Source organism: Ochlerotatus camptorhynchus, unplaced genomic scaffold (assembly GCF_037179485.1).
Source record: "Ochlerotatus camptorhynchus isolate MF236.1 unplaced genomic scaffold, CSIRO-AGI_Acam_v1.1 ptg000040l, whole genome shotgun sequence".
Classification (NCBI taxonomy): domain Eukaryota; kingdom Metazoa; phylum Arthropoda; class Insecta; order Diptera; family Culicidae; genus Ochlerotatus; species Ochlerotatus camptorhynchus.
The window spans coordinates 1,691,417-1,717,449 of NW_027040531.1; the positions used below are offsets into that span (position 1 = coordinate 1,691,417).

The window sequence follows — 26,033 nt, forward strand, 5'->3', positions numbered from 1 at the left end:
CACCAACTCGATGTGAAGACCGCATTCCTCTACGGTGAGCTTGAAGAAGACGTCTACATGGCCATACCCGAAGGAGTTGCAGCACCGCCGAACTTCGTTTGCAAGCTGGATCGATCGCTGTACGGACTCAAGCAAAGCCCCCGCTGTTGGAACAACAAGCTAAACGACCTTCTACTGGATTTCGGCTTTACCCGTTCCCGGCATGATTACTGTCTATATACCAGGATCAACGATCGAGGGGGGGTATACATAATCATCTACGTGGACGATTTGCTCATTGCTGGCGATCGACTGGACCTGGTGCAGGAGATCAAGCGTGTCAAGCACATCGATGTAAAGCAACATTTTTTGCGCGACCATGTGGCACAAGGAAGACTTCAAATCGAAGCAATTGATACAGCAAACCAAATAGCGGACACGTTCACCAAGCCCCTGGAACCTGGACGTTTCCGCGAACTGAGGACCCTCCTAGGACTGACCGATTCAGGGGGGGTGTTGGAGTAAATCGGTAACGCAGTGTGCTGATCACCTCCTTGGAGACCGAACGTCACCCCTAGCAACCTAAGTTTTCTTAAATAAACAACGGTGAAAAACTTTTCATTCCTGTTCAAGACTCCACTCAAGCTAGTCGTTAAATAAAATCCATTCTACTTTTAAACTTTGCTGTTCCGGTTCTTCTAACCATCAAGAATAACCATTTGAATTGTAGGCATTTCGAGCCCCGTGGATCAGGTCAGTTCCGGGCATGTCCCAGATGCCCCCGAGGAATTAACCAGACCAGACAAAATAATGAATTTTGATTTCATCAAATCGATTAAATTCCAAGATATAAGGAAAATAATGCAACATCAGTAATACGTCTCACTCAAAATTTATTCTTGGCCTGCTTTCGACGTCCACATGAAGTGAAACAAAAACATGTTTTCTGATGTGAAAAAAGTTGTACCACCAACGATGGCTGAACCCATTGTTTACGTACGGTGGAGACATCTACAATTTGTAAGTGGGTACGTGAAACTAAGGTTTTCTGTCTAGATACTCAGGGGGTGTTTGAGACCCCCCTTTAGTGCTGGATCTGCCAGAATTTCTTCGATTATAGTTTCCACTTTTTCTTCACCGTTTCCGTTCATAAGTAAAACAGAAGATTGAAACTGATGGGCCTCCCTTAGCTCAGTCGGTAAAGGCGCAGCTACAAAGCAAGACCATGCTGGAGGTGGCTGGGTTCAATTCCCGGTCCCGGTCTAGGAATTTTCCGGGTTGGAAAATTTCTCGACTTCCCTGGGCATAGAAGTATGATTAGACTTGCCATACAATTATACCAATGCAAAAATGGTACAGGCATCGAAAGCTCTCAATTAATAACTGTGGAAGTGCATCTGGAACACTAGGTTGAGAGCACGCAATAAGCTAATATGCGATATGCAATAAGCTTGAAATGCGAAGAAGAAGAAGAAGATGAAACTGATAAAAACAACACAAACCGTATCGAGCAACTTGCAAAACAAAAATGAATTTTCAATACGACGTTCTCATGAGCTCCGTTTGTCGAATCACGAACCAGAGACAATTTTGACGGTTGAAATTATCGCTATTTTGTGTTTATTTTTACTATGTGCATGTTTAAACTGACAACAATGCGATGAGCAAGAATGCATGTCTTACTTAATTTCATTGCATAAATGTTTTCAAATTAAATACAAAAGTACTGCAAAAATGAATGACAAACTGCATTGGTGCATAGTATTTTCTTCAACATTTACTGTATTTTCAACAATAAATTTCTTTAAATTGACTGATTCCGTGAATGGTATTTCTAAAAGCAATTTGCTGTTTGTTGTTACTACAACACTTGTTTCAGTGTATACTTGGATTTGACGCTTGGATTCTGGCAAAGTTGCCAGTCTTCTTGATATGATGTCTTCGCTTGAATGCTTTAAAACACTCGATAAAACCTACAATGTTCCTTGGGAAGAGAACCCTGGTGTGAGTTTATAAAATTTCTTGTAGTGGGTCGCAGAGAAAAATTAAGGGGATATATTGAAGCATGAATTCAAACCTTTTTTTTTCATTTTGAGTCAATCTGTTCATCAATATTTGCATTAATATGCTTGTCAATACTTTTGAATATAGTCCATTCTACGCGCACGAGTATTGATAGTCCGAAAGTGAGGATAACAATAACAAACCAAAATTTTTGGCTGGAGCGAAAGTGAGGATAACAAACTTCGCACTTGAACATGGGACTACGCATGTGGTGCTTGCTATAGTGTGAAACAATGATGAGCTAATCTGAAGCCATGAATACAAAGTTATAAAAATATTCAAATGGTTCGTAAATTTTTGAAAAAATTCTCTATAAAATCATGGGTTGGACATTGCTTTGACTGTTCTACATGGGGATTTTTGTGCATGGGACATGTGCTACCAGTCCCACCCACTTCTAACGCCAAGCGTGAGGTTTGAGTTTTTTAGTTTTTCCAAACACTGGAGAGTCTTTTAACATTATCACTCTGATTTACAACCATTCCCTGTCAAATTAGTTGAAATTCAAATGCAGGGCATTCGAGAAAAAAAAAGTTAATTGCAATGTACATTTTAACTTTGGGTGGTACCCTTCATTTTCCATTTTGTTCCTTGAATTGGAAACGAACCCACGAACAGAGCGAAAGCTCATCAGCGGAAGAGAAACGTCAAATCATATCTCCCCTTCTGTCTCTGTGTTTACCGTGTTTACACTACTTCAGCCTTTGTTTACATCAGCAGTTTCTCGTCTCGTCGTGTCGCGTTCCTTTTCCTTCCCAGCGCATCTTGTCCGATCAGTCATCATCGGGCTCGTTCGGTGTTGTTCAGTGAAACCTAGTACGTATTAATAATACGTTACATTTTTCCCCATATAATCGCGTAATCAGTGGTTCGAAGCGTTCGTCATATCTTTTTCTCAACACTCTGGACACTCTCTCTTTGCCCGTTGCAGAAGTCTTACGTGGTTTTTGAGCTGGAGCACTAGAACGTCACGTATAAAAACCGTATTTTTAGTGCAAGGTCTTGCGCGATTTTGTGAAATTTTATTTTCTGGTATTCGCTCAGTGAGAGAACAAACAATGCAGCGTAGGAGAATCTTGGGAAAGCGTCTGTTTGGTGAATTTGCATCCACCACTAGTGGATTCAGCCATAAGAGAAGCCGTTCGGACCAGGAAGTGCCTGCTTTGGAGGACAACGGATCGTCATCGTCTTCGTCTTCCAGTTCGAGCGGAAGTGGTAGCAGTAGCAGCTCTAGCAATGGCGGTGGATCGCCTCGACGGCCAAACAAAGAAATTCTTGCCAAAGTGCCTCGTTATGGAACCCCTGTCGAGAGGACCAGAGTACGTAAGGCCGGACCGTACGTGATAGGTCACGAGCTGGGAACGAGTCCGGGAGTGCCTCAGACGCAGTACTTAGCTAGGAAGGAAAACTCAAACGAGTTCTACCTGTTGAAGGTGGGTGCGAGTTAACTCAATTATTATTATTTTTTCAGCGTGATACGCTTGAATTAACGCAGTGATTGCGGATGTTCTAACGTATTGTTTGTGTTTACAGATTTTAAGCTACGATGTTGAAACCGAAATGGTTAACAAGGAGACGCAGCAAGGAAAAACGCTGCTGCACACAGAATATACGCTACTTTCTTTGCTAACCGATCTTGATGGAGTCATTCATCATCATGGATTGTTTTGCGTGAGTTTTTAAATTTTTATTGTATAGTAACTTGCACACATTTAATTTTGAACACCAAACTAACTGTTTTGCATTAAAAGACGTGAACATACACTCGCATGTTTGTTTTCTCAAAGGGTCGGAATGACCTTGAGAGAGCTCTAGTATTAATTCAGTTAAGCTATTGCATCATTCTCATTCTCATTCACTGCTGCAGCACATCTAGCATAAATACTGTATGGTTTACACTCAATTCGATAGCAAATTGCGTTGTCATTTGGAAAATCAATAGTGACATGACATTTTTTTATTATTCATTCAACCCCTAGGACTACGCACTGGAGGAAAAGCAAATCAAGAGCGCCGACGGTGCAGCACAGTGGATCTATACCGGACGTGTGAAGCGCCGCCTGATCCTGGTGCTGGACTGTCTCCACGCGCACGAATTCTGTCAACGTTCAGCCGCCTATGTGAATCTTCAAAAGTATGTGCAGCTGCACAAGTTCTCCGAAACCGAAGCCCTGACTGTGTTCTTCGAGATCGTTAAAGTGGTCGAACAGTTGCATCAGCGCAATATCATCCATCGGGATCTGAAGCTGAACAATATAGTACTCAACCGTCGTACTAACAAGGTCGTCATAACGAATTTCTTTCTGGCGAAGCATCTCAATAATGAGGAAGACAACTTGTACGATCAACGGGGTAGTCCGGCGTACATTTCCCCGGACGTCCTGGCAGGAAAGCCATACAAGGGTAAACCCTCGGATGTGTGGGCATTGGGAGTCATCCTGTACACCATCGTTTTCGGAAAGTTCCCCTTCCTCGATACCACCCCCTCGGCATTGTTCAAGAAGATTCGACAAGCGGATTACACTATTCCTCTGTAAGTATTGCATCATTATCTACACTATCCGCTATCCCTACTGACGAATCATCTTCCTTTTGTGACAGCGATTCGCGGACTTGCAGTTCACAAACAATCCAACTCATTCGTTCCATGCTCACGCTGAATCCCACTGAACGTTTCACTGCCACCGAGGTACGCATGGACGTCGAACGAGCGATTGGCAATCTTCGAGGACCGCGCATCGAAATCGACCAGATCGTTCCGGAATTGGAGGAATTCGATCATCCGGATACGGTCGATAGCAAACCGGGACCCGAAGACACCAACGCAAACGGTAAACCAACCTATCCCAGTCACGAATTGTCGAAGGAATCGTTCTCGCACATTCTAGAGTCTGGCCTACATCGAAGGGAGAACGAGAGCTTCCTGAGACCACGATCATTGGTCAGTCGATCCAATTCGTTGAGGAACAATTCGCCGACAGTTCGAAACTATGTACCTCTTGGGAATCGCGTCGCCATGTTTGCGAACAACATTCCACGGAACACGAATTCCGCCGGCAGAAGCCGACCCACCGCAGAAGCCAATCCGAACGAGGCATTCGCCATTCGAACTCCGCACAGCAGACCGGAAGTCATTCAAGTCCGTTTGTCGCCGATGAACACTGCTCTCGCCAACGGAGTTACGCAAAACACCAACCAACAATCACCTCAGCTACAACCACAGATCTCATCTCTATCATCCCAGCAGCAATCGTCCTCGGTGTTTGTCCACGTAGACGCCCAAACGCTGAGTCAAGTGATGAACTTGCAAACATCCAATGGGCTTCCGATTCCGGTTCAGCTGCCGAGCATTGCAACTCCGGCCACACCCGCCGTAGCAACGCCTACGTTTCAAAACCCTGCCATTCAAAGCTTGTACTCGGCTATGAACGACATGTTTGCCAGGGGACGTATGCCACCGCCAAGCCGGGAAGAGTCTCCTGATTTCCAGGGCATCGTCACGAATGAAATGGCCAACAGGATCGTGGCCTGGCTGTTGATCAATTTCCGTAATCACTCGATTATTCGGGAAATTTTCGGCAGTACTTCGGGCAACAAGGTCAACAACGTGCTGGAACTGTTGCGACGCTTCGGAGTGCAGTTGGAATCGCGGGGAGGACATATTGTGATACGGAAGGAGCAAACCATCGATATTTTGCTGTTCATTACGTACTTGCTGCAGGTAGCCGGGCTGAACAATAACTACTTTCTCAACAGTCATCGATCCTAACGATTCGCCGTACGTTTGTTGGTTTGGGACGCCGTGAGCGGATATTGATGTTTGTGGATTATTGCTGAGTTGGGCTAATATAAATTTATGACGAATTTTATGGGAAGTAATTGATGGAATTTCTTTATCCGAATGGCATTTAGTATGTTAGGCCATTGGCCACAAATTTTAGATATTGATAAAAATCTAACACAATACATAGTCGTATCTCGGATACAAATCCTAACTTGTTTATCTTTTCTTCTTTTATTTCATTTGAATAGCTTCATGTTCCCAAATTTGAACGATCGTCAGTCGTAAATGTTTTTGTTGTGATGTAAGGAGCTCGGCGACCTAGTAGCGAACGTTTTTGCTTACTGAGAACATCGTGGGTTCAATCCTAGGATCCTAGCATAAGAGAGTCTGAGCATCTATGAACCACCGGAATATGTTCAAAGAGAATGGTTAGCTCATCCCAAGCCCCATTCATTTGGATCCATGAGCAATTTTACTGTTTCATATCAAGGAATATCAACTACGAATTGTACGGTCATCTAGGTTTAAGTTTTAAGAGCACGGGCTGATTGTCAAATCATTTTTTGAAAATCTTCGACCGTGGTCTTTGCTATGTTTTTTTTTAAGGAATATGGATACGTTTTAGGATCAACAACACGGGAGGCAGCATAAATACAAAGAAACGATTTCATTTTGTAACGAAGAATACCATGATTTCGTGAGAAAAAATCTCAACTATTTGAGCTAGACAACCGAATACTATCACCATTTACCACAATTTCATCCCATCACCAGAGAAATTTTTCACTAATGCTACTATTGTCACTGCGAAAATTGATTGGATATTTTCCGCTTACCTAACCGTCATTCAATCGGCCTAAATTCGACGCCATTGCCGCCGATGGTGGTGGCCATCCAGTTGAATCCCGCCTCGGTAATGTTTGCCGTCAGCTGTCCAAACTCTTTCCTACTCTCGTAGTCCTTTGGCAGAAACACCAGTGCGCATCCACCGCCACCGGCACCGGTCAGCTTGGCATTGAATCCACTCGAGTCGGCAAGCTGGAATACCTTCTCCAGCGAGGGATGGCTCACCCCAATCGCACGCAATAGGTTATTATTGACGGCCACCAACGTACGCAGTTCTTCAAATCGATCACGTTCATCCTCCAAAATGTCCACCACGTCATCCACCAAGTACCCCATCGCGTCCAGAATGGATTCCATCATCTTGGAATGCTTGCCCTTCAGATTTGCCACGTTTGCCACCAGCTTGGAGGTAGTTCGGCTCACTTTCGTGTCAACGATCAAAATGTGAATCTGCTGCCGAAGCCTCAAGCTCTCGAATGGCTCTCCCTTGCGGAACTTAATCAAATTCCCATAAGTACAAATCGTATTGTCGATTCCCGAGGGTCGTTCGTGCATGATCAGTTCCGAATCGAACGCCCACTGGGAAATTTTCTGCAGCACTTTAGAATCGCCTCTCTGAAGCGAGAAGCTACTCGCACTAGCAGCAGTCAATTCTCCTTTAACTATTTTCGAGATTACATAGGCACCGGTTGACACGCAAACTCCATAGCCGGCGGAGCTACCCAAACCGGCACCGATGCTCATCACCGATTTGATTGTCAGCTGAAAGCCGGTGGATGGCAGTGAGTTTACTCCTTCGCATCGAAGGATTCGATTGATCAGGTAGAGAGCCACGCCGAGAGAGAATCGTTCCTTGATCGAGTCCTTGCTTGGTTGTGGTGAAACAAATTTAGCGAAAGGGAAATCTTCCGAAGATCGAAGTTTCGAAAGGAACTCCAGCGGTTGCAGATCTGTGTGGCAGTTGGAGTGTTGAAGGAATTCGTTGAACGATTCAAGAGTTACTGTTGTGCTGAATGGGATCGAAGCGAAGTCGAGTATAATTTCTGGTTGTACTATTTTCTGCAGAATGTAGATGGATCAGTAAAATATTGGAAAGAATAATTTTGTGGGGGGACTTTACCTTATAAGTGAGATACGTTCTCAGTCCAATGGGTCCGGCAATTGCTGGTTTTCCGTACACCACCGAATGCTCTCCATGGAGGATAACCTTTCCGGGGGCGGAGATTTCGAAGGCATTCAGAGTATTCATTGTGCAGATTGTATTCGAGATAATAGCTACGTTATAAAATGAAACCGTTTCTCACAACTGGCAGGGGTATAAATTAGCGGGTGAGGGATGACTGCTAGTGACCCTCGGCAGCCCACTGTTCTGGTGTGTATGTTTTCTGCGAGAAGGCGTGAATTGTTTTCAGTTCCTCGGCTAGAGCTGCATTTACGAGTCTGGGAAGTAGGAAATCGAGAAGATTGTGGTTTTTGATCATAACAGGATATAGATTATGTCAAACCTGTGTCGCTGCAGTAGTGGCTTGCCTTGAAACTGAGACGATACAATTACTGCGTTGAACTTTCCTCCACATCCATCGGATTCGTCAGTTACTTCCTGTAATGGATGCAAAAAAAGATAAACAAAGCAGAAGTGCAGAACCTAGGACTTAGAATATCCCAGACCTTCAAGCCAAATGGTCCTAACTTTAAGCCATTTTAACTTTCTGAATGACAGATCTTTCTACGACCACTTCACCTTGTTTCGGACACAAAATTGACTATCGCTTAGTGTACAAAGCTGAAAATGCTACTCAGTAGTGTTTCCTACAGCGAACAGCGAGTTAAATTTTCAGATTGACCAGATGAGAGAACGGAAAGGAGAGCGGATCGCTAGACCTTGTTCTTACAAATAAATTCAACAAGATTTCTTCAAACATTCAGTCAATCAGGCTAACTGGACTCTCTGGAAGTCTCTCAGTAGTTTCTTTATTTCACTTTGCGCTTCTCAGCCTTTTTTCCAGCGGTGGTGCCACGTTGTGCATTCGTATTCGTTGTGACGGGTGCTGCAGCATTATCATTTGAAAAGAACTGTCGATAGTTGAAGTAGATAAAGAACAGCACAAAATGCCCACAACTGTAGGCGGAGATGAGCAGCGGCCAAAGGAAAGGTAACTGCGGTGGAGGTTGCAGATAGATGAAGGCAAATAGCAGCAAAAACTGTCCCACCAGCGATCCGTAGAAGGTATGAACCAGCGCTATGTTGAGCTTTGCAGATTTTCGGCTGCCGTCACTTTGCAGGAACGTTCCGATGTTGAAAATGTCTATGAAGGAAATCTTTCCGACGGGTTTGAAATTGTTCAATGCATGTATGGAAAGATTGAGTAGGGTAAGGGTAAACAGTAGGAGAGCAAGATACGCCATCAGAAGGCCATCTTTGTGGAGAAGGGGAATCATGCTGAAGGTGGCTATCTGAAGGAACCAAAAGCACTCGAAAGGATATAATTGGAAGATTAGGAGCGCTGGAAGGGCAGCAAGAAGGATAGACTTTTCGTGTACTTGGAAGCTAAAAAGGAAGAATCCGAGGGAAGAGTTCAAAAGTGCTAGTATAAAGTTTCTCTTCGATGCTCTGAATAGAAGGTGAACTCCACTCGGCAACACGGCGAGCAGTGTGTGCATCATGCAAACAATTGCCATGAAAGAATTCGGGTAGTTTCTGAAAAGAGGAGTGTCGATCGTTATTTAATCGAACAGCATTTGCAATGATTCAACATTACCTCAATTTAACAAACACGTTCACGATGCACCAAATGTTCGACACCTTATCCTCGAAGACTCCTCTTGTAACGGGAAACACTCTGTGAACCACTTGCTTTAGGGAATCCATCGACCAAAGCCATGGACTCCAAATGACCAGGAAGGACACCGCGACCACCATTCCCACTTGGAATAATCTCCATATCCCTGTTCCGAAACGTAATCCCCTTGAACTTCGGAAACACCACTGAAGCAGATAGAAGAAGAACGGCAAAGCGTGGTACAGTTCCATCTGTTTGTAGTTCAACGCCAGCACGAACAGAAACGATCCCAGGAGATTCCATTCCATAAGTATGGCCGCTATCGCTGCTGCTGCAAATCCCAACGATACATTGTTGTACTGAAAGTGCCCGTTGTCAATAAGCATCTGCCCCGGATAGAGCACCGCGAATAACATGGATAGTACGTCGCTGCCCATTACACTTCCACCGAGTATTTTCCTCCGGATTGCATAACAGCCGGCCAAAATCGCTGGGATATATACCAGTAGGTCTGCAAGTAGGACAGTGTTTCGCATGTAGTCCTTATGTCGATCATTGGTGATGCCACGAGATTCATGGAGGTCCACAAACGACGGATCTTTTAGTTGAGCCCACTTCCCAACCAGGAAGCTGTGGTACGCCGTCAGCGGGGGGTAATCCAAACCCCAGTAAAGCAGATCATTGTCCGTGGTGTTTTCGTACCAATCCTTGATCGGGAGATTGACCGTAATTTCCTGCCAGTGCCTTTGGGCTTCAAAGTCACCAAACATGGGAGGTTTGTTCTCCCCGGAATAGGAATACAGGGAAATGACTGCACGAAGCAGTATCCCCATGGCCACCAGTGTGACGAAGGTGGAACAACTCGCGGTCATCGGGAACAATCGATTTTTACACGTATTTTACATAAAATTGTAGATTATTCGGAACAAAAGGATCACCGGCTTCACTTTACATTTTTTACACGGCAATGCAAATGACCGCGGAACGTCAATGTGAAGTTATTTAGAAATTGATAAAAAATTTCCTTCAATTTTAAAATTTTAATGAAATATTAATTATTTACAGAAAGCTTCACTCCAACGCTTGAATCAATTCGGTAAAATTTTCCCAATATTATCGGAACATTATTTTAAAAGCAGCCCAAATCGAAACACCGAGTACGACCGAAGATTCTGACAGAAAACGCGATGCAGCGGGTCACCACCTTTTCCAACCAAACCACCACCTCAAAACTGTAAACGTGTACAGAAAAAAAACTTACCACATGAGTAGCTTCTAGCTTTTCCGTCAGCTTTTGCTTAAGATGTTCCTCTGTGTAGCTGGACATGTTTTAGCAGGGTATTTGGAAACCGACAATGAAGGAAATTTATAAAATTAATCAGCACAATCGCAGAAACAACAAGAAGGAAAATAATCGCTCTGAACCAGCGTGTTTACCTTTTTGACAGCGGAGGGAAAATTCGATAAAAACCGAGAAAAGAAGATTCTATCTATCGATGATTTTGCTTCGCGCTGCTGTTTCGCGTTTAATCGTTGTCAAATTTTACGTCTGTTTTGTTTTGATTTTAACTTTTCAACTGCCCTGTGAGTTTCACATAAGCTCTGCGTGTTCATCAGCGTTGCCAGATTGTTTTCAAGCTTGTCAAAGGTTTAAAAAATCGTTATTTATCGATATTAACCAAGGCCCTCTACGCGCGAACCAAAGTACGCCCACGCAAACCAATACCACTTTCGGAAAGGAGATGATTGCCCCTATCCGATGATGTTGTTGGTTTGCGTGAGCGTACTTCGGGCATTAAAAAGTTTGTTTACAAAAGCTTTTGTACCGTTATCAAATGTTACGCCTGAACTATTTTAATTAATTTTATATTTTTGCCTTTTTCGAAGGGTATGGGTATGACTTTAAGATTTTCAAGGCTAAAAAATCTAGTCCAAACCGATCCAAGACAAAATATAAATTTCTTAAGCATACGCATCCCTCGCAATCACTCACAACACGCAGAGAAATGGATTTTAATTTCAAAAATATATCACATTGAATTCAACAACAAATATTGTAGACTCAGGGCCTATGTAGATGTTTTCTTTGAACAAAAAAAACTACAAGGGACAGCCCTATGGGGTTGTACCAACAATCAATACGAAACTAACGATTTTAAATTGGCTCACCACTTTAGTAGCCTATTGGTCCCAAGCAAACGATTAACGTACCCTATTCTAGTTGAAATTCTATTACTACACTTTGTTTGTTTTGATTCGCTATGAAAGTTTGACAGATAACATCAGGGGTGTGTGGATTGATGCAGAACATGCAGGGGTGAGTGAAATAGCTTGGGACTGGTTGGGACCGTTTTTCTGGTACTGAGTGAGCCAAAAATAATAATGATTTTCTTCGGGACCCAGTGGTTTTAGAGTTACCTCTATGGTAATACCACAAACGAAGTGACAGACGGAGCGGCTCAAAATTTGATTTGACGCACTTACGTTTGAAATTTTCGAGTGTACCTCACGGCAACACTATCTACTCATATGTACTAGCTTAAAGTATATAGTTGATGCTATTGGCGTTGACGGCGACTCTGTAGCTCTTTACTCCTATGAGAAAATCCATAAGCAAACGTCAGACTGTGCGTGAAATATGGTGGACTTTGTACTATCCTTTCACTCCACCGAAAATTCCCATAAGAAACTGTCTAAATTTTCTGGAAGAGCAAATTTTTCGACGGTGCCGTCAACGCCAATTGGCCTTGACGGCGAATCTATAGCTCTTTACTCCTATGGTAAAATCCGTAAGCAAACGTCAGACTGTGCGTGAAATTTACTTTCAAAAACGAAGAGGTTCGCAAGTGGTGCTGGTGCTGAAGAGTATGAACTGCTGTTGGATGATCAGATTGATTTCGTCCAGGCACTCCGACGAGGAAACGAAGAAATCACTTCCAGTTTTTCCATTCAAGAAGGATCTCATAGCCGCTATAAAAGAACACCAGATTCTTATTAGGAGGAGAAACGGGTTCGGGAAAAACGACACAGATTCCACAGTATCTCTATGAAGCTGGGTTTACAAACGACGGCAAGAAGATTGGATGTACTCACCCTCGTCGCGTGGCAGCGATGTCCGTGGCGGCACGTGTTGCACAGGAAATGGGCGTCAAGTTGGGCAACGAAGTTGGTTATAGTATTCGTTTCGAGGATTGCACATCCGAGCGGACTGTCATTAAATACATGACAGATGGTACGTTGCACAGGGAGTTTCTTTCGGAACCGGACCTAGCTTCGTATAGTGTGATGATTATCGATGAAGCTCACGAGCGTACGTTGCACACGGACATTCTGTTTGGATTGGTGAAGGATATTGCGCGGTTTCGGTTGGATTTGAAACTACTGATTTCCAGTGCCACGTTGGATGCGAAAAAGTTTTCGGATTTCTTCGATGATGCGAACATATTCCGTATTCCTGTTCGTCGTTTTCCGGTACGTAGTTAGATTTGACTTGCTTTGTGTTTTGCTGTAAAATCTAACTTTTTCTCTTCTAGGTTGATGTCTTCTACACCAAAGCACCGGAAGCAGATTATATCGATGCATGTATGGTGTCGGTTCTACAGCTTCATGCCACTCAGCCTCTTGGAGACATTCTTGTATTTTTAACTGGTAAGTGGGTCTATTTCTATGCGATGTTAAAAAATTACATTTTTTTTTTTCGTTCCAGGACAAGAGGAAATCGAAGCCTGCCAGGAGATGCTCCAGGATCGCGTCAAGCGGTTGGGTTCCAAACTCAAGGAACTACTCATCCTTCCCATTTATGCCAATCTGCCGTCGGACATGCAGGCGAAAATTTTCGATCCAACTCCACCGAACGCCCGGAAAGTCGTACTGGCCACCAACATCGCCGAGACATCACTAACCATCGATAACATAATGTACGTGATCGATCCGGGCTTTGCAAAGCAAAATAATTTTAACTCCAGAACCGGGATGGAGACCCTGATGGTCGTGCCCATTTCGAAAGCGTCTGCCAATCAACGTGCAGGTCGAGCAGGGCGCGTTGCCCCTGGCAAGTGCTTTCGTCTGTACACAGCCTGGGCATACAAACACGAGCTGGAAGACAACACCGTCCCGGAAATTCAGCGCATAAACCTGGGCAATGCCGTGCTAATGCTCAAAGCTCTTGGAATCAACGATTTGCTTCATTTCGATTTCCTCGATCCTCCACCACATGAAACGTTGGTTTTGGCATTGGAGCAACTTTACGCCCTAGGGGCATTGAATCACCACGGTGAACTGACCAAACTTGGACGACGGATGGCGGAATTTCCGGTCGATCCCATGATGGCAAAAATGCTGCTTGCTAGTGAAAAGTACAAATGTTCCGAGTAGGTGGTGGCCATCGCTGCAATGCTATCGGTGAATGGAGCCATCTTCTACCGACCGAAAGATAAAATCATCCACGCAGATACGGCCCGGAAGAACTTCAACCACATGCACGGGGACCACTTGAGTTTGCTGCAGGTCTACAACCAATGGGCCGAATCGGACTACAGCACTCAGTGGTGTTACGAAAATTTCATTCAGTTCCGTTCGATGAAACGAGCTCGCGATGTCCGGGAGCAGCTGGTTGGGTTAATGCAGCGAGTCGAAATCGAAATGGTTTCCAGTCTGCCGGAAACGACCAACATCCGGAAGGCTATTACAGCCGGGTACTTTTATCACGTCGCTCGGCTCTCCAAGGGGGGGTCACTACAAAACTGCCAAGCACAATCAGACGGTGATGATCCATCCGAATTCGGCACTGTTCGAAGAACTGCCTCGTTGGGTGCTGTACCACGAGCTGGTGTTTACGACGAAGGAGTACATGCGGTCGGTGATTGAAATCGAAAGCAAGTGGCTGCTGGAGGCGGCACCGCATTACTACAAACCGAAGGAGCTCGAGGATTCCACCAATAAAAAGATGCCGAAAACGATCGGTCGGGCCACGCTGACCGAGGCGTAGGTTGTGATGAGACGGTTTGGGGTAATTCAAGAGCATTTTTCGCACTATGTATTCAACGGGAATTGTTGGTATTTGCGATGACATTATCCTACCTAGGGTGTCGGGTGTAAATTAGTGATCTTTAGGGACAAATAGGTGAAATATAAGGTTGCTGCAACCATGCTATATTGTATGTCAGTCGAGAGCTTCATAAGGCTAGCCCGTCTAATCCCAGTCGCGCTCCTTTCCGTTTCTTCAGGTCCGGTTAGGTGGTTTAGGTATTCTCTGGCACGCCGAAGCCAACTGCAGGGCTGTTACAAGTGTCGCAAATTTTGTGCGGTTTTATAGCTTTTGAAGTGCGGATTTTGCGGAAAGCTTATCGACATTGAACACATTTTTTTAAATGATATTTTAGCTTGCCCAACCAACTATTAATAACTTTACTGCTTTACTTCTTTATTAAATAATAGAAGGTCTTTCTAAACGTAGATTTTCCTGGAGTCTTCAAATAATTAGAATCGAAACTTAGTTGAATTAACCCTAAGTGGAACTAATCCGCGCCAAAGCAAATCTGAGATGGCAGTCCACGAATACCTCAGATTTGCGAATTTAGCGTAGTCGTAACAACGCCGTCCTTGACGGGAACTAACAAAGTTTATACTATTTCAAACAATCGCTGATAGGAAGTTTTTTCGCCAAGTGAATGATGAAATACTCACAATGATTTCACTGTCTAAGATTTATTGCTGTCTCTAATAGCATATGTAGCAAAGCTATACATTATTTTTCTCTCGTCTCAATACCTACTTACTACCAAAAGTGGATGTGTTAATAACACAATCAATGATTAACAATTAAAAAAAAAACCCTCACTGAATTCAACCATACACAGCAGAACATACAAAATCAAATCTCTCTTTAAAATATGCCCCGACCCGTCCGCTCTAATGCTGCGACCACTGGATCGACTTGATGTCGATACCTTCCTGGACCATCTCCCACAGCGGGGACATCTCTCGGAGTCGAGTCACGTGCTTGATGCACTTTTCAGCTATGTAGTCGATTTCCTCGATGGTGGTAAACCGTCCGATGCCAAAGCGAATCGAGCTGTGAGCCAGATCTTCGTCGGCACCAATCGCACGCAGCACATACGACGGTTCCAGCGAAGCCGAAGTGCAAGCCGACCCACTCGAGAGGGCAACGTCTTTCAGCGCCATCAACAGCGATTCACCCTCAACGTATGCAAACGACAGATTGATACATCCGGGATAAGAATGAACTGGATCGCCATTGCGGATGACTTTCGGTAGCGATGCGAAGATTTGGTCCATCAGGCGTTTCGAGAGGAACTCCATCCATTTGTGATCGTACTCCATTTCACGGCTAGCGATTTCACAGGCTTCCCCCAATCCAACGACCAGTGGAGTCGGAACGGTTCCACTTCGAATGCCACGCTCCTGGCCACCTCCGCTCTGAATGGCTTCCACACGAACTCGAGGACGAATGCGAGTTGAATGCGAGAGGCTCCCAAACATACAAACTTTGTTCTTTCATTATCACGACGTTCTTATGCATAATCTAGTGTGACGTAACGTTGGATTATGCGTAAGAACACCGTGAGAACGAAGGAATCGACTACATTCTTTCTGCCGCACCTATAGTACCGCACACGGTTCCCGCGCTGACTGTTCCTTACTTTCTCACTCTAATCAAAATTTCCTTCGATGAGTGAGAAAACAGCACCCCGTCAACGCGAGTGAGAACGCGAGTTGCCAGATCATTGCACACAAAACCAACTTGAATTAATTCAAATCAAAAATACTAGCGAACCTGGCGGTGAGCGGCGGAAAGTGGTCTAAAATTCTATTACAGAGAACCACCTTATTTTAATTAATTTCTTCGGAGAAAGTCGTCTGTAACTTCGTTTGTGGTAATACCCCGTTCACATTACAGTCTATATCACGTAATATAGGCTGTCTTGCAATGAGCACTCATACATATCATTTCCAGTGAAAACTAGATGTATGAGTGCTCATTGCAAGACAGCGTATATCACGTGATATACGCTGTAATGTGAACGGGGTATAAGCAACAATCAATACGAAACTAACGATTTTAAATTGGCTCACCACTTTAGTAGCCTATTGGTCCCAAGCAAACGATTAACGTACCCTATTCTAGTCGAAATTCTAGTACTACGCAATGTTTGTTTTGATTCGCTATGAAAGTTTGACAGATAAAATGAGGGGTTATTGGTTTTTCCTACGTTTCGAGGGGTGATTCGACAAGCTTGGGACCGAAGATACACACAAAGAAAATTCTTAGCTAAATTAAAAAAGTCGTTGGCGAAATTAAAAGTTTGCATTGGTTCTTTTTGGTAGAAAGCGGAAACATTTTAAAGTAAAAGCTTCCACATTCTTGAATCAAAAACGTCACTTATTCATATTTTTAAAAGTCGGAACTTTTTAACTGAATTGTAGAAATGTCAAACTAAAAATGTAGGACCATAGAGGTAACTCTAAGACCACTGGGTCCCGAAGAAAATCATTATTATTTTTGGCTCACTCAGTACCAGAACAACGGTCCCAAGCAGTCCCAAGCTATTTCACTCACCCCTGCATGTTCTGCATGAATCCACACACCCCTGATGTTATCTGTCAAACTTTCATAGCGAATCAAAACAAACATAGTGTAGTAATAGAATTTCAACTAGAATAGGGTACGTTAATCGTTTGCTTGGGACCAATAGGCTACTAAAGTGGTGAGCCAATTTAAAATCGTTAGTTTCGTATTGATTGTTGGTAGGACCATAGAGGTAACTCTAAGACCACTGGGTCCCGATGAAAATCATTATTACTTTTGGCTCACTCAGTACCAGAACAACGGTCCCAAGCAGTCCCAAGCTATTTCACTCACCCCTGCATGTTCTGCATGAATCCACACACCCCTGATGTTATCTGTCAAACTTTCATAGCGAATCAAAACAAACATAGTGTAGTAATAGAATTTCAACTAGAATAGGGTACGTTAATCGTTTGCTTGGGACCAATAGGCTACTAAAGTGGTGAGCCAATTTAAAATCGTTAGTTTCGTATTGATTGTTGGTAGGACTGTCGAGGTGATACTTGAACGATTTTAATTTAAAAACAAGTATGTTTTATATTAAAGCTTCTATTGTCATTTTATACTCGATTTTATATGCCTTTAAATATTTATTGAAAGTTTTTAACAACAGATTGCAAGGTCCATAAACATGTTTATTAACATCTATAGTTGTTATTTTACATTTTATATCGTAGTTAAGCTATAATGCTACTCCAGAGCTGTCTGCCAGTAAGAGTCAGATAGTCAACGTCGGTGGATTATCTCTGGAAATGGAATGGGTTTCCGCTTCGGGCCAATTAACATCCGTCACCCACGACATTTGAGTTGAGCAGTTTCTGTCGTTCTCGGCAGTGGCACGGTTGACTTTCTTGACATGGTTAGTTAGTTAAAAACGAAGGAGGAAGCACCGAAGACGGTCGTCATCCCGAAAAACCCTTTTTGGTCGGAACAGAACAGCAAGAAGTACTCCCGCAGAGAGAACCTGTGCATTATGGAAATCCTAGCAGGTGGTCGACATGACGATGCCCGGGCGTTGTACAAAGGGGAGCAATCTGTGCCTTCAAAATAGAATATTCCAAGCGTATACGTAGTGCCAGTGCTATGATATTATTTTTTTGAATATGCTGATATTCGTCGTACCTGAAAGTGAATAATTATAGTGAATTTAGTATTTTAGTACTATCAAAATGTTCAGAAACCTACCTTGACATTAACTAGGAATAAACTATGGAAACGGTATGTTCATTAGCATTCCCGGGTGATGTGAAACTGAGCTCATCCTTTGGGTTTCCTCATCTTCGCATCGTCATCCTCACAGTGCAGACCTAGAAGCAGAAAGCATATTTATATGGTTGGTGCTGTGGTGTTTACTTTCATTTCGATTTAAAGGTTTTAACACTTACTGTAATGGTTGAATCCGGGGACATTATAAGCGTGGTCCCTTGACAACGTTGGACGTTCGTATATAACGGATAAGCTAGGTATATTTCATCATTTCACGAGAGGCAATGACAACTTCTGCACACTTGGATGAAGTACAGATTCCATTTAGCACTTGATTCAACTATATTCTTATTAACTTCCCCTGCTTAAAAGCTCTGTCAAATGTTTGAACAGAGTCGGGTAGTATCACTCCATCATCCGATATCATATATTAAGACAAGGTTGAACGGATTCTTATCCAATGATAATACCGCTTGGAGCATATCAAATACAGAAATGTCATACAAAGTTAATTTTGGCGCGAAACTGTCGTATGAAAGAAAACATACAGAGGTTATTTTGACTTTTCTTTTGAAAGATCACACTTTTAAAAATAGAAAGTAGAATGTGAAAGATCAACTTTTAAACTAAAAGAATAACATTTGCGGTGAATATTTTCGTAGTTAATATCACGAAATTCGGGAAACTTTTAATTTAAAAATGTGATATTTTTACTAAAACTATTTTTATTTTTTGTGTGTAGTACCAGAGGTGAGCCAAAAAGTTGAGCACGTTTCTTCGGGACCTACTTGTCTTAGAGTTATCTCTATGGTATAAGTGTCTCTGCTTACGGGCCCGTCCAACCCATTTTGGCCCTTCATACAGCAGTATGTTGAATTCATATTGATAACGACAATCTTGCTTGCATCCAAGCTAGAGGATGGTGGCTTCTTACATACATACATACACATCATTATTTCATACATCAGCTTAAATTACATTGATCGATATTACATTTTTTTTTTCTGTGTGGATGGTTTTCTAACATCGATGAAATTTATGTGGAATATATCGCGAATAGGTTGTCTGTATATGAATTATTACCATTTCACGATATATTCCACGTAAAATTGACCGACAATACAAAACCATCTATGGACCTTATTGAATACCATAACCATTAGCATTAAAATTCTCAAACCTTAGGTAAAAAGGATCTAATATAGTTTTCATTCCGAAAATGTATGAAGAAAACAAAAATTTTGAATGGTAACGGTTCTTAACAACCCATTATTTGTAAGGTTCACTTCCCAAAAACCATAATACATAAGGTTAAAACTTTATCACACAAACGTTCATGTAAAGTTCCACAACCATTTCAGTTAAAGTTCAGCAGGGATTATAAACAATTTTCAACCATTTTCCGTAAGGTCAAAATATGGTTCGCGTTTTGTGGTGACAGTCGTCCATACTTTAACTAGAGGGCTTTATGTGATACTGGCCGATGATACTGCCCAGGGAGTTTCGTACTACTTCACATCCATCTAAACCAACCCTGGGAACCCTATCGAGTTCGGTTCAGCTGTCAGAGCAGCAGTCAAAATCTCATGAGCACCAAACGACCAAACTCGCCTTGTCATTATTTTCTGATTGCTCTGGATTCGGTGTAAACAATTTTATTCGTGTTCAAGTCCTTAACAATTCACACAGAAATTACAGTTTTCTTCGAATTTAAGCGTTTAAGTTAAACAATAAACTTATCATCATGGATATGGATTACTCAAACGACTGGAGAAACGCTCACCACAGCACCGGTGTAAGTACAAAACAATCATCTCGGAATCGCCTTGGAAATAGGTTAGGGTTCGATCTGTTTTTGCATCTCACTGTTGCTTGTGTGATTCGCTTATTCCAGACTACGATTATGGCCGTGGAATTCGACGGTGGAGTAGTTATCGGAGCCGATTCGCGCACCAGTACGGGAACATACGTCGCCAACCGTGTGACGGACAAGTTGACCAAGCTGACCGATAAGATCTACTGTTGTCGCTCCGGATCGGCTGCTGATACGCAAGCCATCGCCGACATTGTGGCTTATTCGTTGAACTATCATGAGTAAGTTCTGTTTGTAATTATGTTGTATTTTAAAGTTTATTATTCAAAACATTGCGATTCTCATTAGGAATCAGACTGGCGAGGAACCACTGGTTTCGGACGCAGCCAACGAGTTCCGTCAGTATTGTTACAACTATCGCGACTCGCTGATGGCCGGAATCATCGTCGCCGGGTTCGATAACAAGCAGGGAGGACAGGTCTATTCGGTTCCGGTAGGTGGAATGCAGATCCGCCAGAGTGTCACCATTGGTGGCTCGGGAAGTTCCTACATTTATGGATTCGTGAAAGAGCACTACCGCGAGCAAATGCCCAAGGATGAATGCGTCGAGTTCGTCAAGAAGGCTGTTTTCCACGCAATGTATCATGACGGAAGCTCCGGTGGCGTCTGCCGTATTGGCATCATCACCAAGGATGGTGTCGAGCGTCAAGTACACTTTGCACCACGGGATTACGAGAATGTGGCCGGTGTTCAGGGTCAGGCTGGTCCGTCGGTTTCCGTACGGGCCTAGGAGAGGAATACAGATTTTCTGAAGAAATAAATTTTGGTTCGGTATAATGAATGAATTGTGTTGCCCTAAATTGTAATGAGAAGTCTAGGGAAGTATATTTTATGAAGGAACATTACAAGTCTAACATGTCATGTTATATTTACAGGATGGTGTTTGATTGATGCTATGCTACTATTTCCGCTTCTTTCCTTTGGTCTTTTCTCCTTCAGATTTCTGTGCTTTAAGCTTATCGACCTTATCGACGTAGACACTATGTCCGGTCTGTTTGAGATGATTGAACAGTTTATTCTTAGAGTTAAACTTGTCGTTGCAAGTGACGCATTTATGATCAACTGAATCTCCTTCTACCGGTTCCGATGGTTTCTCCGGTATTGTTTCAGGCTTTGCTGATTCTTCTACAGTAGTTTCCTTGGCTGCAATACCGTTTTTGACCTTACTTGCTCCTCCTTCTTTACCTTTCGCTTTTCCTTTTTTGGCTTTCTTCGAGCCGCCCCAATCATCGTCACTTTCTTCTTTCGGAGCAGCAGGGAGAAGGATATCGATGTGTTCCTTCTCTTCGTCTGAGAATGGTAGCTGTTTGACTGGCTTTTTCTTGTTTTTACCCTTTTTAGGCTTCACCATCGCTAGCTCTTCCTCGTCATCGTCTTCGTTACTCATATCTCCTAAAGATTCGTCCTTTTGTGGTGATGCCTCTTGATTATCCCGCCCTCCGGCTGCCAAATCGTCTTTCCGCATTTGATCTCTGAGCAGTTCAACATTTTGCTTATGCTTCTTGGAAGATTCGTGGTTCTCATAAGATTTCTTATTGTTGAACATCTTATCACATGCCACACAGTAGAGATCGTCGACGTAGAAAGTCTCCTCGCCGTTTTCATTTTGGCTGATAACCAATCCAGTCATAGCGTCTCCCATTGCCTGTATAGCTTCTTCTTCCTCATTCGAAGATTCTTCCGATGCGTCAGCATACGATTCTTCCAATTTCCTAAAATTAAACATCATTCAACAAAATACCAAACACACGCTATGTTTCCTGTGAAGATCATACCTCAATTGTTCCTCGTAAGCCTCGTTAAACACATTGGAAGAGTTCTTCTGCTGCTCCTCAATCTCCTTCTGCTTTCGCCTAATCTGTTCCAGTCGATTCTGTTGTGATTTTATCCTGTTCTGCTCCGCCCTTTCCTCCAACAGTTTCTTATACGCCTGAACACGCTTATCTCGCTTCTTGACAAACATCACCAGCGAGCGAATCTCCTCGTTCCGTTCCTTCCTGGCCTTCTGTTGCACCTTCTTGTTCTCCTTCTCGATCGCCTTCAGCACTCTCCGATCTCGGATTTCGCTTATATTATGCGGATTCAGCCATGCATAGCTCTTCTTCGTGCAGTATCCCTCCCAGTACGCATAAAACAACCGGACCTCTGTTTCGTAATCGCTCTTCGAATTACCAAACTTTGGAATCGCATCGAAATCCTCCTCGTTTTCCAGAAACTCAATCTCTTCCGATGATATCGTATGGAACACTTCACCGTAAAACCCATAGAATCCTCCCTTATCATCCCCAAAACCTTTGTAGCACGAAGTCGTAAAATACTGGAACAAATCCACCGAATTGTCCTCATAGTTCGTATGCCCTCCTCGCAGAATCTGCTCTCGATGGTTATCGTACCAGGCCCGTTCCTGGGGATCCGACAGCACATCGTACGCTGCCTGCACCAGTAGAAACTGTTGATTAGCTTCCTCCGAGCTGTCCAGATTCTTATCCGGATGCCAGCGGAGCGCTAGCTTGCGGTACGATTTCTTGATTTCATCTTCCTCGGCCGTACGGGCGACGTTCAGCACCTCGTAATGACACTTCATTGCGTGCGCGTGGGTGGTTCACTAATTTATGATAACACTACTTTCCAATGTTATTAGAGTTCCGCGAAAGCTGGGCCACGCACGATACGCGAAAGTGGGTGCACGGAAATTGTTCGCGATTCGCGAAACTGCAAACCTCGCATGCAAACGTGAACGTGCGTTTTGTTTTTAGTTTGTTTGACAATTTGCAACGCTCTTCTTTCGCGTTTGTGAGAGGCAAGTGTTGCCAAACGGTTTGTGACAGCGCGTGATAAACAGAATCCACCTCTGCACAGTGGGCTGAAACTTAGTTGCGGAAGCAAAAGTTGTTGAATATTTTAAACATTACAATACAGCATATATTATAAAAATACGATAAATTCTATTGTTGACTATACATTTTATTGTAATTAAATTGTATATGTGAAGCTTTTCTTAATGCCTCGATGGTTTCTCCTATAAACTAAAGAGCCTAGAATATATAAAGAGACGTCATGTTCTGGTTGGAATTCCATGTTATCTGTCAAATGCACACTTAATCTAGCTCGGTAAAATCTCCAACAGCCGATTACCTCGGCATTTGCCTTTGCCGATATCTCTGCACATTATCTGTTTGTTAGCTGATATCTCAGCAAAATTTTATTTGTTAGCTGAGTCTCGGCAATTGTTTTACTGAATCTCAGCAAAATAAATTGCAGAATCACTCGGCTGTTGGAATCTCGGCGAAAAAAAATAAGTGTGTGGAAGATGATAGGATAAGTATTGCCATCTGCTTCATCAAGGATTTCAGTTATTTACAGGTAAACATTATATATCTAAAACCAAGCTCAATGAAATGATTGAATCGTTTGATTTAAATTGATTACCTGATTGGGGCCTCCCTTAGCTCAGTCGGTAAAGGCGCAGCTACAAAGCAAGACCAGGTGGAGGTGACTGTGTACGATTTCTGGTCCGGTCGGAGTATTTTTTGGATTGGAAAATTTCTTGACTTCCCTGGGCATAGAATATGATTGTAATTGCCACACAATTCAAGCCAAACATTGCATAAGGTCCTAAGTAATAAAATAACCAAAATCGAGTTTTAATTCAAATCTGGATAGAAACGCGTTGCTTATATATGTATCGTTTTGAAATTTGCAAAAATAGTGCAGGCATCGAAAGCTCTCAATTAATAACTGTGGAAGTGCACCTAAAATACTAAGTTGATTCTCGTACTGGAATCTGTGTAGACGATTAAATGTTGGTGCAAGTAGAGAAATAGAGAAATTTTGACATGATGACGATGTGTGTGTATATATATTCAATATAACCCTAGACTAGAAGCTCCCGAAATAACGTGCTCAACTTTTTTGCTCAGCTCTGGTACTCTCTTCGGTCCCAAGCTAATCGATTCACCCCTCGAAACATAGGAAAAACCAATAACCCCTCATTTTATCTGTCAAACTTTCATACACGCTAACTTGAAAGTACTCATTAATGAGTAAAAAAAGACCAGTTTTGAAGAAAAGTGGCTTAACTCATTAATGATCAAACAATTTTACCCATTAATGAGTATCTGTTACCCATTAATGATTAACAATTACTCATTAATGGGTAACAGATACTCATTAATGGGTAAAAAATTTACTCATTTAATGAGTTAAGCCACTTTTCTTCAAAATGGGTCTTTTTCAACCATTAATGGGTACTTTCAAGTTAGCGTGTAGCGAATCAAAACAAACATTGCGTAGTACTAGAATTTCGACTAGAATGGGGTACGTTAATCGTTTGCTTGGGACCAATAGGCTAATCGTTAGTTTCGTATTGATTGTTGGTATTATCGAAGAAAGCCATCTGCAATTTCTCGTTTGCGGTAATTCCGCAGTAAATTATGATTAGGACGAAACTAGCAAAATGTAAACAAACGAAGATTTACCTGCAATCAGACAGAGCAGGCAAAGATCTCTGGACTAAATTGTGATTAGGGCGCAACTAGCAAAATGTACACAAATGTAGAAAAACCGAGCAAGTTTGCATGTATTAATTTAATTTTTAATATGTGGTAAAGCACGAGGTAAAGCAATATTTTTCCAATGGAATTGAATTTATGATCTTAAAATTGATTCATTTTTATTTGTGTTGAGTGTGAAATCCCATTTTTATTCACGTTCTCTTGGAAAACTTGTGATTTTTATAATTTCACCCGTAAATGCGTAACGTTTCAGTTAAAGATGAGCCTTTTACTATTTTCTGGTTAACAACATTGATTTTGCCCGTTCATTTATATGTTTCAAAATTGCGCTCTGTACTATCGTAAACAAAGGAAAGAGCGAATCAATTTTTAAGCTTGTTTAGGCATACATTTTGTTTCGCCTTTCGCTTTGCACGGATTTTTCGATAGTGGAACAATAAAAAAAAGGTTTGTATGTATTTGACAGTAGATCCGGAGTAAATTGTGATTAGGGCGTTACTAGAATTTACATTAGATTTATGTCAATTAGTAGAACGTTCTTTATGGATCAGAGATGGCTGGTAATTTATTAAAAATTACCCAAAACGTATTGGTACAAAACTGAAAAAAAATAACTGATGACGTCGTGTCGCCAAAAACCGTAAGGCGCTGCAGATAAATATTAATATGACCAATGAAGAGATATAAGACCATGTTATATATAAGGCTTGATTTGAGATTGTTGCGTCGATATTCGATGTAGGTAGAGCGCTAGATTTAACCGTGAAGAGACCGCCAGCACACGACACGAAGATCTGGTACTTCATGAGCCAAAAGATCGAGCATGTTTCTTCGGGACACCCTGGTCTTAGTATTAGCAACAATCAATACGAAACTTGCGATTTTAAATTGGCTCACCACTTTAGTAGCCTATTGGTCCCAAGCAAACGATTAACGTACCCTATTCTAGTTAAAATTCTATTACTACACTATGTTTGTTTTGATTCGCTATGAAAGTTTGACAGATAACATCAGGGGTGTGTGGATTCATGCAGAACATGCAGGGGTGAGTGAAATAGCTTGGGACTGCTTGGGACCGTTGTTCTGGTACTGAGTGAGCCAAAAATAATAATGATTTTCTTCGGGACCCAGTGGTCTTAGAGTTACCTCTATGGTATTAGCAACCGGTGGAAACTAACGATTTTACATTGGCTCACTACTTGACTAGTCTATTGGTCCCAAGCAAATCGATTAGCGTACCCCATTCTAGTCTAAATTCTAGTACTACACTGTGTTTGTTTTGATTCGCTATGAAAGTTTGACAGATAAAATGAGGGGTTCATGGATTTTCGTATGTTTCGAGCGGTGCATCGATTAGCTTGGGACCGAAGATAGTACCAGAGCTTATCCAAAAAGTTGA

The 26,033-nt window shown here is 42.5% G+C and overlaps 8 protein-coding genes across 8 annotated transcripts; 3 read left to right on the forward strand and 5 right to left on the reverse strand.

Annotated features, from left to right (window-relative positions):
• The first annotated feature begins 2,844 nt into the window (after positions 1-2,844).
• Positions 2,845-5,889, forward strand: LOC135712544 (serine/threonine-protein kinase 40-like). The gene is made up of 4 exons (XM_065235505.1): positions 2,845-3,476; positions 3,577-3,714; positions 4,023-4,576; positions 4,645-5,889. Exons 1-4 carry the CDS (start codon positions 3,102-3,104, stop codon positions 5,810-5,812), a joined length of 2,235 nt encoding a protein of 744 aa, XP_065091577.1. The 5' UTR covers positions 2,845-3,101; the 3' UTR covers positions 5,813-5,889.
• Positions 5,890-6,479: 590 nt separating this feature from the next.
• Mvk (Mevalonate kinase) lies at positions 6,480-8,022 on the reverse strand. The gene is made up of 2 exons (XM_065236155.1): positions 7,794-8,022; positions 6,480-7,732 (listed from the first exon to the last, which is right to left on the reverse strand). The coding sequence occupies exons 1-2, from the start codon at positions 7,920-7,922 to the stop codon at positions 6,671-6,673; spliced, it is 1,191 nt and encodes a 396-aa protein (XP_065092227.1). The 5' UTR covers positions 7,923-8,022; the 3' UTR covers positions 6,480-6,670.
• LOC135713114 (bolA-like protein 2) lies at positions 7,916-10,871 on the reverse strand. Its single transcript, XM_065236227.1, has 3 exons — positions 10,715-10,871; positions 8,179-8,273; positions 7,916-8,113 (listed from the first exon to the last, which is right to left on the reverse strand). The coding sequence occupies exons 1-3, from the start codon at positions 10,778-10,780 to the stop codon at positions 8,017-8,019; spliced, it is 258 nt and encodes an 85-aa protein (XP_065092299.1). The 5' UTR covers positions 10,781-10,871; the 3' UTR covers positions 7,916-8,016.
• gny (garnysstan) lies at positions 8,628-10,421 on the reverse strand. The gene is made up of 2 exons (XM_065236103.1): positions 9,433-10,421; positions 8,628-9,371 (listed from the first exon to the last, which is right to left on the reverse strand). The coding sequence occupies exons 1-2, from the start codon at positions 10,323-10,325 to the stop codon at positions 8,645-8,647; spliced, it is 1,620 nt and encodes a 539-aa protein (XP_065092175.1). The 5' UTR covers positions 10,326-10,421; the 3' UTR covers positions 8,628-8,644.
• Positions 10,872-12,564: 1,693 nt separating the features above from the next.
• Positions 12,565-14,496, forward strand: LOC135712704 (pre-mRNA-splicing factor ATP-dependent RNA helicase DHX16-like). Its single transcript, XM_065235703.1, is given in 4 exon segments — positions 12,565-12,924; positions 12,987-13,101; positions 13,160-14,178; positions 14,180-14,496. Coding segments are annotated over 4 exon segments (1,755 nt in total). The 3' UTR covers positions 14,441-14,496.
• A 219-nt stretch (positions 14,497-14,715) lies between these two features.
• Positions 14,716-15,954, reverse strand: LOC135712709 (cysteine desulfurase-like). The gene has a single exon (XM_065235718.1). It carries the CDS (start codon positions 15,952-15,954, stop codon positions 15,364-15,366), a length of 591 nt encoding a protein of 196 aa, XP_065091790.1. The 3' UTR covers positions 14,716-15,363.
• Positions 15,955-19,913: 3,959 nt separating this feature from the next.
• On the forward strand, positions 19,914-20,901 carry Prosbeta1 (proteasome beta1 subunit). Its single transcript, XM_065235524.1, has 3 exons — positions 19,914-20,042; positions 20,142-20,341; positions 20,409-20,901. Exons 1-3 carry the CDS (start codon positions 19,992-19,994, stop codon positions 20,848-20,850), a joined length of 693 nt encoding a protein of 230 aa, XP_065091596.1. The 5' UTR covers positions 19,914-19,991; the 3' UTR covers positions 20,851-20,901.
• Positions 20,902-20,928: 27 nt separating this feature from the next.
• LOC135712552 (dnaJ homolog subfamily C member 21) lies at positions 20,929-22,842 on the reverse strand. The gene is made up of 2 exons (XM_065235513.1): positions 21,896-22,842; positions 20,929-21,832 (listed from the first exon to the last, which is right to left on the reverse strand). The coding sequence occupies exons 1-2, from the start codon at positions 22,702-22,704 to the stop codon at positions 21,022-21,024; spliced, it is 1,620 nt and encodes a 539-aa protein (XP_065091585.1). The 5' UTR covers positions 22,705-22,842; the 3' UTR covers positions 20,929-21,021.
• Positions 22,843-26,033: the final 3,191 nt, after the last annotated feature.